General features: G+C 41.9%; 1 protein-coding gene across 1 annotated transcript in view; it reads left to right on the forward strand.

Moving 5' to 3' along the window:
* elg1 (enhanced level of genomic instability 1) overlaps positions 1-13,216 on the forward strand; it is a 310,678-nt gene that overhangs the window by 81,063 nt on the left and 216,399 nt on the right. Inside the window, 2 exon segments of the mRNA XM_071667249.1 lie at positions 7,249-7,411; positions 7,644-7,746. Of these exon segments, the coding sequence (XP_071523350.1) occupies positions 7,249-7,411; positions 7,644-7,746 (266 nt within the window).

The following is a 13,216-nucleotide window of genomic DNA, read 5'->3' on the forward strand; positions in this document are numbered from 1 at the left end:
GCACCCCTGCCGCAAACCGACATTCACTGAGAACCTATCACTTTCCTCCCTTCCTACTCATACACATCCCTTACATCCTTGATAAAAACTTTTCACTGCTTCTAGCAATTCACCTCCCACACCATATACTCTTAATACCTTCCACAGAGCATCTCTATCAACTGTATCATATACCTTCTCCAGATCCATAAATGCTACATACAAGTCCATTTGCTTTTCTAAGTATTTCTCACATACACTCTTCAAAGCAAACACCTGATCCATACATCCTCTACCACTTCTGAAACCACACTGCTCTTCCCCAGTCTGATGCTCTGTACATGCCTTCACCCTCTTAATCAATACCCTCCCATTAATTTCCCAGGAATACTCAACAAACCTATACCTCTGTAATTTGAGCACTCACCTTTATTCCCTTTGCCTTTGTACAATGGCATTATGCATGCATTCCACCAATTCTCAGGCACCTCACCATGAGTGATACATACATTGAATATCCTCACCAACCAGTCAACAACACAGTCACCCCCTTTTTTAATAAATTCCACCGCAGTACCATCCAGATCCGCCACCTTACCAGCTTTCATCTTCCGCAAAGCTTTCACTACCTCTTCTCTGTTTACCAAATCATACATATACACGGGCATATACATATATGCATATGTACATGTTCATACTTGCTGCCTTGATCCATTCCTGTCACCACCCCTCCACATATGAAATGGCATCCCCCCCCCGCGTGCAAGGTAGCACTTGGAAAAGACAACAAAGGCGACATTCGTTCTCACTCAGTCTCTAGCTGTCATGTGTAATGCACCCAAACCACTGCATCCTCTCCACATCCAGGCCCCACAAAAGTTTTCATGGTTTACCCCAAACGCTTCACATGCCCTGGTTCAATCCATTGACTGTATGTCGACCCCGGTATACCACATCTTTCCAATTCACTCTTTTCGTTGCACGCCTTTCACCCTCCTCTATGTTCAGGCCTTGATCGCTCAAAGTCTTTTTCACTCCATCCTTTCACCTCCAATTTGGTCTCCCACTTCTCGTTCCTTCCATCTCTTACACATATATCCTCTTTGTCAATCTTTTATATCCTCTTTGTCAATCTTTCCTCACTCATTCTCCCCATGTGACCAAACCATTTCAATACACCCTCTTCTGCTCTCTCAGCCACACTCTTTTTATTACCACACACCTCTCTTACCCTTTCATTACTTACTCGATCAAACCACCTCACACCATCTATTGTCCTCAAACATCTCATTTCTAACACCTCCACCCTCCTCTGCATAACCCTATCTATAGCCCGTGCCTCGCAACCATATAACGTTGTTGGAACCACTATTCCTTCAAACATACCGATTTTTGCTCCGAGATAACGTTCTTGCCTTCCACACATTCTTCAATGCTCCCAGAACCTTCGCCCGCTCCCCCATCCTGTGACTCACTTCTGCTCCCATGGTTCCATCCGCTGCTAAATCCACTCCCAGATATCTAAAACACTTCACTTCCTCCAGGTTTTCTCCATTCAAACTCGCCTCCCAATTGACTAGTCCCTCAACCCTACTGAACCTAATAATCTTGCTGTTATTCACATTTACTCTTAACTTTCTTCTTTCACACACTTTACCAAACTCAGTCACCAGCTTCTGCAGTTTCTGGATCGAATCAGCCGCCAGCACTTTATCATCAGCAAACAACAACTGACTCACTTCCCAAGCCCTCTCATCCACAACAGACTGCATACTTGCCCCTCTCTCCAAAACTCTTGCATTCCCCTCCCTAACAACCCCATCCATAAACAAATTAAACAACCATGGAGACATCACGCACCCCTTCCGCAAACCAATATTCACTGACAACCAATAACTTTCCTCTCCTGCTCATACACATCCCTTACATCTTCGATACAAACTTTTCACTGCTTCTAGCAACTTACTTCCCACACCATATATTCTTAATACCTTCCACAGAGCATCTCTATCAGCTGTATCATATGCCTTCTCCAGATCCATAACTGCTACATACAAATCCATCTGTTTTACTAAGTATTTCTCACATACATGCTTCAAAACAAACACCTGATCTACACATACTCTACCACTTCTGAAACCACACTGCTCTTCCCCAGTCTGATGCTTTGTACATGCCTTGAGCCTCTCAATCAATACCCTCGCATATAATTTCCCAGGAATACTCAACAAACTTATACATCTGTAATTTGAAGACTCACCTTTATCCCCTTTGTCTTTATACAATGGCACTATGCTTGCATTTCGCCAATCCTCAGGCACTTCACTATGAACCATACATACATTGAATATTCTTACCAATCAGTCAACAACACATTCACCCCCTTTTTTGATAAATTCCTCTGCAGTACCATCCAAACCCGCCGCCTTGCCAGCTTTCATCTTCTGCAAAGCTTTCACTACTTCTCTGTTTATCAAACCATTCTCCCTGACCCTCTCACTTTGCACACCACCTCGACCAAATCACCCTATATCTGGCACTCTGTCATCAAACACATTCAACAAACCTTCAAAATACTCACTCCATCTCCTTCTCACTTCACCACTACTTGTTATTACCTCCCCATTAACCCCCTTCACCGATGTTCCCATTTGTTCCCTTGCCTTACACGCTTTATTTATCTCCTTCCAAAACATCTTTTTCTTCTCCCTAAAATTTAACGATACTCTCTCATCCCAACTCTCATTTGCCCTCTTTTTCACCTCTTGCCCCTTTCTCTTGACCTCCTGCCTCTTTCTTTTATACATCTCCCAGTCATTTAGACTAGTTCCCTGCAAAAATTGTCCAAATGCCTCTCTCTTTTCTTTCACTAGCATTCTTACATCTTCATCCCACCACTCACTACCCTTTCTAATCTTCCCACCTCCCACCTTTCTCATGCCACAGGCATCTTTTGCGCAAGCTATCACTGCTTCCCTAAATACATCCCATTCCTCCCCCACTCCTCTTATGTCATTTGCTCTCACCTTTTTCCATTCTGCACTCAGTCTCTCCTGGTACTTCCTCACACAAGTCTCCTTTCCAAGCTCACTTACTCTCACCACTCTCTTCACTCCAACATTCTCTCTTCTTTTTTGAAAACCTCTACAAATATTCACCTTCGCCTCCTCAGGATAATGATCAGACATTCCTCCAGTTGCCCCCCAGCACATTAACATCCAAAAGTCTCTCTTTCATGCACCTATCAGTTAACACATAATCCAATAATGCTCTCTGGCCCTCTCTGCTACTTACATACGTATACTTATGTATATCTCTTTTTAAACCAGGTGTTCCCAATCACCAGTCCTTTTTGAGCACACAAATCTACAAGCTCTTCACCATTTCCATTTACAACACTGAACACACCATGTAGACCAGTTAAACCCTCAACTGCCACATTACTCACCTTTGCATTCAAATCACCCATAACTATAACCCGGTCTAGTGCATCAAAGCTGCTAGCACACTCACTCAGCTGCTCCCAGAACCCTTGCCTCTCATGATCTTTCTTTTCATGCCCAGGTGCATAGGCACCAATAATCACCCATTTCTCTCTATCCTCTTTCAGTTTAACCCATATCAATCTAGAGTTTACTTTCTTACACTCTATCACATACTCCCACAACTCATGTTTCAGGAGTAGTGCCACTCCTTCCTTTGCTCTTGTCCTCTCACCAACCCCTGACTTTACTCCCAAGACATTCCCAAACCACTCTTCCCCTTTACCCATGTGCTTCATTTCACTCAGAGCCAAATCATCCAGGTTCCTTTCCTCAAACATACTACCTGTCTCTGCCCAATTTGAGCCTTTAAGGAGGATGAGCACTCCCTTCATGATTCCTTCTTCTGTTTCCCCTTTTAGAAAGATAAAAGTTTGCATATATATATGCGTATATGATGGCTGTGTGTTTTCTTCGTCTGTTTTCTGGTGCTACCTTGCTAAAGTGGGAAACGGTGGTCAAGTATGACAGATAATGAATGAATAGATAAGAAATTATGAAGGGGACAGACAAGATTGAGAAGGTAATATTAACTTAGCATGATGAATTGGTTCACAAATTTGTATTTTTGCATAATTTTAGTGCAGTAGTTGTTGATAGGCCTAACTTGCATTAATTCTTTTCCCTGTCCCTTTCACCTCTAACACATATATCCTCTCTTAACCTCTCCTCACTCATTTTCTCTCTATGTTCGAACCATTTCAGCACATCCTCTTTAGCACTGAACCACAGTCTCCTTATTACCACTTCATGGCTTACCCTTTTATTACTTACTCAGTCAAACCACCTCACACGACATATTGTCCTCAGACATTTGATTTCCATCATATCCACCCTCATCCACACATTTTCATCCTTAGCCCATACCTTGCATCCATAAAACATTTTTGGAACTACTATGCCCTCAAACTTATCCATTTTTTTGCCCTCCTAGATAGTGACCTCTCTTTCCACACATTCCTCAATGTTCCCAAAACCTTTTTCTCCTTAACCACCCTATGACTTACTTTCATGAATCCATATGTTGCCATGCCCACTTCCAGGTATCTAAGTCTTTCCACTCTCTTCCAGGTATTTAAGACGCTCCACTTTCTCCAAATTTTCTCCATTCAAACTTGCACCCCAACTCCTCAATCCCACTGTACTACAAAACCTTATAATAACCTTGCTGTTATTCTCATAGTCTGTCAACTCCTTCCTTCATACGCTCTCATAACACTAACCTATGCAGTTTTTCATTCAAATCTACCACCAGCACTGCCATCAGCAAACGACAAGTGGCATGATTACTTCCCAGACCCCCCACACCCCCTAGAAGCTGCATACTTGCCCCTCTTTCCGAGACTCTTGCATTAACCTCCCTCACCATCCCATCCATAAACACGGTAAAGAGCCATGATGACATCACACATCCCTGCTGCAGACCCACCTTCACCCAAAGGCCACTCACTCTCCTCTCTTCTTACTCACACACATGCCTTACTCTATAGATAAAAACTTCTTGCAGCTTGTAGTAGCTTTCCACAAAGCATCTTTATTAACCCAATTATGTGCTTTCTCCAGATCCATAAATGCCATATACAAATCCTTCTGTTTCTCTAAGTTTTTCTTACATATATTCTTTATAGCAAACACATGATCTATATATCCTTTGCCACTCCTAAAAGCACATTCCCACTCAGTCTGATGCTCTGTGCATGCCTTTACCCTCAATCACCACTCTCCCTTGCAAAATGCCAAGTATGCTTAACAAACTTATACCTAAGTAGTTCAAACATTCATATTTGTTCCCCTTGCCTTTATGCAGCATTTCCCAAAAACCTTGTCTGCCTCTCCATACATTTTCAAAGGCATTATCACACTTACATTTTCTTGCTTTGTTATCTCTCATTTGGCCTTGATTACCATCTGCAGATGTCTAGGCATGGAATTAGCAAGCTTCCTGAAGTATTCTAGCTATGTGTTTTAGGTCCAAGGGCCTCGATTGCCAGAGTGAGGTAAGGCATCGATGAGATGTTGTCGGAAGCAGCTGCCTGATTATGCATTCTGAGTGTTCACTGTGCCTAGAAATGTCATCGGTACACACATTTTCTTTCATTTAGGCAGGAATTTGGGCTTTCTCCTCCTTGGAAAGATAAGAGCCTACCATTTTGAAGCACAGGTGGAAGAACTACAGCACCCAGAAGCAAAATTCCCAAATGGAGAGGCAGTCAGCAAGGATAAAGAAAGAACATCTTTCCCCCAACATAGCCTGAGTCACACTGAAACAGGTTGCTGGTGCTTACATTGTTAGAAACACTGGTCTCACAACCAGATGTACGATGAATTCACCCTAAGGGCATCATATGCTTGTGCCCACAATATACCTTAGCCATGTAAAGCCTTTGAAAATATATGGCGGTAGACAATTTTTTTGAGGACTCTGTACAGTAGCACTATACATGCACTCTGCCATTTCTCAGGCACTTCACGATGACCCACACATACATTTAAAACCTCAACTGACCAATCGACAAGACGGTCACCCACTTGAGAAATTCAACTGTAGTACTGTCCACTCCTGCCTCATTTCAACCGACGCATAGCTTTCATCACCTTATCTTTCTTCACCAAACCACTTTCTGACTCTATCACTTTGCATATCTCCCCATCCGAAACTCCTACATCTGCCACCCTATCATCATGCACTTTCAATGGTACTACCACTTCCCCATTTGCCCCCTTCACTGACTTTGCCATATGTTTTCACCGTTTTCTCCTGTTAACCTCCTTCCAAGACATTTTTCTCCATGCTTTTTTTTTTTTTTTTTTCCATCCCTACACTTTCCTCTTAATCTTAACTTCATGTTGTTTTCTCTTCTTCATCTCGCATTCATTTGCACTCCTTCCATGTAATTACTGCTCATACACCTCTCTTTTCTCTTTCACTTGCAGCTTCTGTTCATCATCCCACCACTCGCTACCCTTTTTCACCTGCCCACCTCCCACGTTTCATGTGCCATGCACTTATCTTGCACATGCCAGAACTTCTTTCCTAGATATCTCCCATTCCTCAACCACTCCTCAAGCTTCAGTTACTCTCACCTTTTGCTATTCTACATCCAATCTCCCATGGTATTTCTTCACACAACACATCTCTTCCAAGCTCACTTACTTTCACCGACTCATTCATATCATTCTCTCTTTTTCAAAACACCCTACAAATCTTCACCCTTTTCTCCACTAGTTAATGGTCATACTCTCTGCCAGCTGCCCCTCACAGCACTTGTACATCCAAGTTTTTCTCTCTTTTGCATGCCTTTCAATTAGTATGTAATCCAAGAATGCCCTCTTACCATCTTTCCTACTCAATCAATTTTTCTTATGTATATCCCTATTTTTAAAGCAGGTATTCCCAGTCACCATCCTTTCTAACCACACAACTCCTCAAGCTGTTTGCCATTTCTGTTACACCTCACTGAATACCCCATGTCTTCCAGTTATGTCCTAAACTGCCATATTACTCATGTGTACATGTAAATCACCCATCAGTAATACCTGATCTCTTGCATTAGAACTGATGGCACACTCATTCAGTTGCTTTTCCTAATGTATCATCAAAAACTTATTATGTACATTTACATGAATCCTTTTGACCTTAATTATGTTTCAGTTCACGTTTTATATGTTAAATTGATTTTGATTTATATGTTAGGTCATCACACTATAGAGAACATTTTTCCTTCAGATGTAAAGCTTGCTCCAATATTTTGCAAAAACTCTAAGTTACCACCATGTGTAGAGGTAGTGAAGGTTGTGACAGTGTCTCCAACTAAGCTTAAGGCTCGCCAGGACTTCCTACATTCTGGAGTTCCTGATGACATCAAGAAGCAAGCGTCAGCAGAGAGGAGGTTAGGCAGTGTTTAGTAGATAGAGTTGCACAATATTTGATTAATTGCTGTTTATATTGTATATTTATTTGTTTCTCAACATTTACTGTAGTTAAAAGTAAAACAGTTTCCTTTTATTGGCCTGACCAAATGTTATATTACCTTTGAACTTTGCATGAGTTGCATTGTAGATGTATTTTCCTTTGTGTTTAGCATTTCTGTACTTCATAATCAGTGTTTACACTTTTTTTAGCAGTCATGAGGAGGAGCTTTGTGATTGGCCCCCATTCCCAGAAGTGAGTCACATTCAGCAGAGAAATGAAAATGAAGCTTTATGGAACCTTGGCAATCCAGATGTGAGTTTGATATTATTTGGAGATGAAGTGAAATATGCTTAATGTTCATTTTTTAAGGCAGGGAAATGTATTCATGACAAAATTCTTTATTATGAAAGGGTTTTCAAAATAATGAAAGATATTTTCAGTTCTTATCTATCATTTATTTAAAGAGATTTTCACTGAAATGAGGAAATGTAAGAACTTCATCCTTCCATCATATGTATGTCATTCATGAGGTGGATAATTTTAAGTCCAACAGACAGGTGGTTAATCATGAATATGAGTCCAGATGGTTAAGGTAAAGAACACCCCAAATATTGGCACCTCAACAAAGGTCATTAGAATAACATATAAAAATTCTTTCCTTACTTTTCTTGGTAAAATTTCAGTCTTTTTTGCAGAAATGCTTCTGTTGACTTAATGGAGGTAACTATGCCCTAAGTAGAGCATTAGTTGTAAGTGACCGACTGAAATACTTTTGCGCAGATGCTAACATCAGTATTTTAGATCCTTCACTCCAATTCAAAAAAGACAAGGAACTATATGCAGCAGAAGTAGCATTCACATCAGCAATAAAGGGGCAGAACTCGTAGCGTTGTGAATCAAAGATCAAATTGCCTTACAACCTCAGTGGAAAATTTTTGTTGAAACCCATTAGAGGTCAGTGTGTTGGCCACATCAGATTTGCAGCTGAGGAGAATATAAAAATGTTTTGGACAAAGGTAAATAATGTACAAAAGACAAGAAAACAAATGGGAACATTGGTGAAGAGGGCAAAAGGAGAAGCGATAACAGATAGTGATGAAGTTTAGTAAGGCAGCAGGAGTGGATGGTATTGCTGTTGAATTTATTAAGAAAGGGGAAGAGTGACTTTGTTGTTGATTGATTGCTAAGGATATTCAATGTATGTATGGATCATATTGAATTGTCTGAGGATTGGAGGAATGGCATTGTTTAAAGGCAAAGGGGATAAAGGTGAGAGTTCCAACTACAGCAGTACAAGTTTGTTGAGTATACCTGGTAAGTTGTATGTGAGGATATTGATTGAGAGGGGGAAAGCATGTACAGAGCATCTGATTAGGGAGGAGCAGTGTGGTTCCAGAAATGGTAGATGTGTGAAACAGGTGTTTGCTTTGAAGATTGTGTGAGAAATATTTAGAAAAACAGATGGATTTGTATGTGCCATTTATGGATTTGCAGGATGCATATGATACAGATGATAGAGATGCTTTGTGGAAGGTCTTTATAATATATGGTATGGAACGTAAGCTGCTAGAAGCAGTGAGAAGGTTTTGTCAAGGCTATAAGGCTGTGTTTCAGTAGAAGAGATGAGAGTGATTGGTTTCCAGTGAAGGATGGTGTGTGATGTCAGCATGGTTGTTTCATTTGTTAATGGATTAGGATGGTGAGGGTGCTAAGTGCAAGAGCCTTGGAGAGCAGTGTGCATATGCAGTCTGTTGGGGATGAGAGGGCCTGGGAAGTAAGTCATTTGTTGTTCGCTGATGATCCAGCACTGATGGCTGATTTGAGTGAAATCCTGCAACAACTGGTGACTGAGTTTGGAAGAGTGTGTGAAAGGAGAAAGTTGAGAACAATTGTGAATAAAAGCAAGGTAATAAGGTTCAGCGGCTTTAAGGACAAGTTAGTTGGGATGTAAGTTTAAATGGAGAAAAATAGGAAGACATGAAGTGTTTTAGATATCTGGAAGTGGACTTTGCAATGATTAGAACCGTGGAAGCAGAAATGAGTCATAAGGTGGGGGAGGGGGCAAAGGCTTTTGGAGTGATGAAGAATTTGTGGAAAGAGAGAACACCTGGGAAAGCAAGATTGAGTATGTTTGGAGGAATAGTATTCCCAACAATATTATATTGTTGTGAAGCATAGGCTATAGATACGGTTGTGTGGAATAGGGTGGATGTGTTGGAAATAAAATGTTTGAGGACATTATGTGGTGTAAGGTAGTATGATAAGTAATGAAGGGGTAAGAGTTATGTGTGGAAATGAATAGTGGCTGGTTGAGATAGCAGAAGAGTGTGTGTTGAAATGGTTTGGACATATGGAGAGAATGAATGTTGAAAGGTAGACAAAGAGGATGTATGTGACAGAAGTGCAGGGAACAAGGAGAACCAGGAGACCAGTTTGGAAGTGGAAGGATGAAGTGAAAAAGACTTTGAGTGATCTGGGCCTGAACATACAGGAGGGTGACAGGCATGCAGAGAATAGAGGGAATGGGAATGATGTAGTATTACTTGCCGTAAGTGGACTAAACCAGGGTATGTGAAATGTGTGGAGTAAACCATGAAAGGTCTGTAGGGCCTGGATATGGATGAGGAGCTTTAGTTTTGGTACATTGCAAATGACAACAAGAGACTGAGTGTGAGCGGATTTGTCTGTTTCCTGGCACTACCTTGTTGATGCAGGGGTGGCAGTCATTTGTAGGGAAGATAAAATAATGTATATATTATCTTTTTTCTTTTCCTTCTTGCATATTTGCTGTTTCCTGTGGTGTAGTGTGACATTGGGAATGAATGAAGGCAAGCAGGTATGAATGTTTACTTGTGTATATATTATTTATTTGCTTTGTCGCTGTCTCCCGCGTTTGCGAGGTAGCGCAAGGAAACAGACGAAAGAAAATGGCACAACCCACCCCCATACACAATGTTCACACACACACGCCCACACACGCAAATATACATACCTATACATCTCAGTGTACACAAATATATACACACACAGACACATACATATATACCCATGCACACAATTCACACTGTCTGCCCCTATTCATTCCCATTGCCACCTCGCCACACATGGAATACCATCCCCCTCCCCCCTCATGTGTGCGAGGTAGCACTAGGAAAAGACAACAAAGGCCCCATTCGCTCACACTCAGTCTCCAGCTGTCCCGCAATAATGCCCGAAACCACAGCTCCCTTTCCACAACCAGGCCCCACACAACTTTCCATGGTTTACCCCAGACGCTTCACATGCCCTGATTCAATCCACTGACAGCACGTCAACCCCGGTATACCACATCGATCCAATTCACTCTATTCCTTGCCCGCCTTTCACCCTCCTGCATGTTCAGGCCCCGATCACACAAAATCCTTTTCACTCCATCTTTCCACCTCCAATTTGGTCTCCCTCTTCTCCTCGTTCCCTCCACCTCCGACACATATATCCTCTTGGTCAATCTTTCCTCACTCATTCTCTCCATGTGCCCAAACCACTTCAAAACACCCTCTTCTGCTCTCTCAACCACGCTCTTTTTATTTCCACACATCTCTCTTACCCTTACGTTACTTACTCGATCAAACCACCTCACACCACACATTGTCCTCAAACATCTCATTTCCAGCACATCCATCCTCCCGCGCACAACTCTATCCATAGCCCACGCCTCGCAACCATACAACATTGTTGGAACCACTATTCCTTCAAACATACCCATTTTTGCTTTCCGGGATAATGTTCTCGACTTCCACACATTTTTCAAGGCTCCCAGAATTTTCGCTCCCTCCCCCACCCTATGATCCACTTCCGCTTCCATGGTTCCATCCGCTGACAGATCCACTCCCAGATATCTAAAACACTTCACTTCCTCCAGTTTTTCTCCATTCAAACTCACCTCCCAATTGACTTGACCCTCAACCCTACTGTACCTAATAACCTTGCTCTTATTCACATTTACTCTTAACTTTCTTCTTCCACACACTTTACCAAACTCCGTCACCAGCTTCTGCAGTTTCTCACATGACTCCGCCACCAGCGCTGTATCATCAGCGAACAACAACTGACTCACTTAGAAAAGCAAATGGATTTGTATGTAGCATTTATGGATCTGGAGAAGGGATATGATAGAGTTGATAGAGATGCTCTGTGGAAGGTATTAAGAATATATGGTGTGGGAGGCAAGTTGTTAGAAGCAGTGAAAAGTTTTTATCGAGGATGTAAGGCATGTGTACGTTTAGGAAGAGAGGAAAGTGATTGGTTCTCAGTGAATGTAGGTTTGCGGCAGGGGTGTGTGATGTCTCCATGGTTGTTTGATTTGTTTCTGGATGGGGTTGTTAGGGAGGTGAATGCAAGAGTTTTGGAAAGAGGGGCAAGTATGAAGTCTGTTGGGGATGAGAGAGTTTGGGAAGTGAGTCAGTTGTTGTTCGCTGATGATACAGCGCTGGTGGCTGATTCATGTGAGAAACTGCAGAAGCTGGTGACTGAGTTTGGTAAAGTGTGTGAAAGAAGAAAGTTAAGAGTAAATATGAATAAGAGCAAGGTTATTAGGTACAGTAGGGTTGAGGGTCAAGTCAATTGGGAGGTGAGTTTGAAACGAGAAAAACTGGAGGAAGTGAAGTGTTTTAGATATATGGGAGTGGATCTGGCAGTGGATGGAACCATGGAAGTGGAAGTGGATCATAGGGTGGGGGAGGGGGTGAAAATTCTGGGAGCCTTGAAGAATGTGTGGAAGTCGAGAACATTATCTCGGAAAGCAAAAATGGGTATGTTTGAAGGAATAGTGGTTCCAACAATGTTGTATGGTTGCGAGGCATGGACTCTGGATAGAGTTGTGCGCAGGAGGATGGATGTGCTGGAAATGCGATGTTTGAGGACAATGTGTGGTGTGAAGTGGTTTGATCGAGTAAGTAACATAAGGGTAAGAGAGATGTGTGGAAATAAAAAGAGCGTGGTTGAGAGAGCAGAAGAGGGTGTTTTGAAATGGTTTGGTCACATGGAGAGAATGAGTGACGAAAGATTGACCAAGAGGATATATGTGTCGGAGGTGGAGGGAACGAGGAGAAGAGCGAGACCAAATTGGAGGTGGAAAGATGGAGTGAAAAAGATTTTGTGTGATCGGGGCCTGAACATGCAGGAGGGTGAAAGGATGGCAAAGAATAGAGTGAATTGGAGCAATGTGGTATACCGGGGTTGACGTGCTGTCAGTGGGTTGAATCAAGGTATGTGTATGGGGGTGGGTTGGGCTATTTCTTTCGTCTGTTTCCTTGCGCTACCTCGCAAACGCGGGAGACAGCGACAAAAAAAAAAAAAAAAAAAGAATATATATATATATATATATATATATTGACGTTTGTGTAAATATATTATACATTTCCTTTCTCCATAGCCAGAGGTTGAACCATTATGTGACATTCATTTTTTCATTAATTTCAAGCTAGAAGTTTCAGTTTCTAAATTGTTTCTTACATTTTTCATATGTATATATATGTATGTGTGTGTGTGTGTATATGTGCATATGTATGTGTATGTGTGTGTATGTGTATATGTATATATATATCTATATTATCCCTGGGGATAGGGGTGAAAGAATACTTCCCACGTATTCCTCGCATGTCGTAGAAAGCGACTAGAGGGCACGGGAGCGGGGGGCCAGAAATCCTCCCCTCCTTGTATTAACTTTCTAAAATGGGAAACAGAAGAAGGAGTCACGTGGGGAGTGCTCATCCTCCTCGAAGGCTCAGAGTGGGGTGCCTAA

This window comes from Panulirus ornatus, chromosome 11 (assembly GCF_036320965.1).
Source record: "Panulirus ornatus isolate Po-2019 chromosome 11, ASM3632096v1, whole genome shotgun sequence".
Lineage (NCBI taxonomy): Eukaryota > Metazoa > Arthropoda > Malacostraca > Decapoda > Palinuridae > Panulirus > Panulirus ornatus.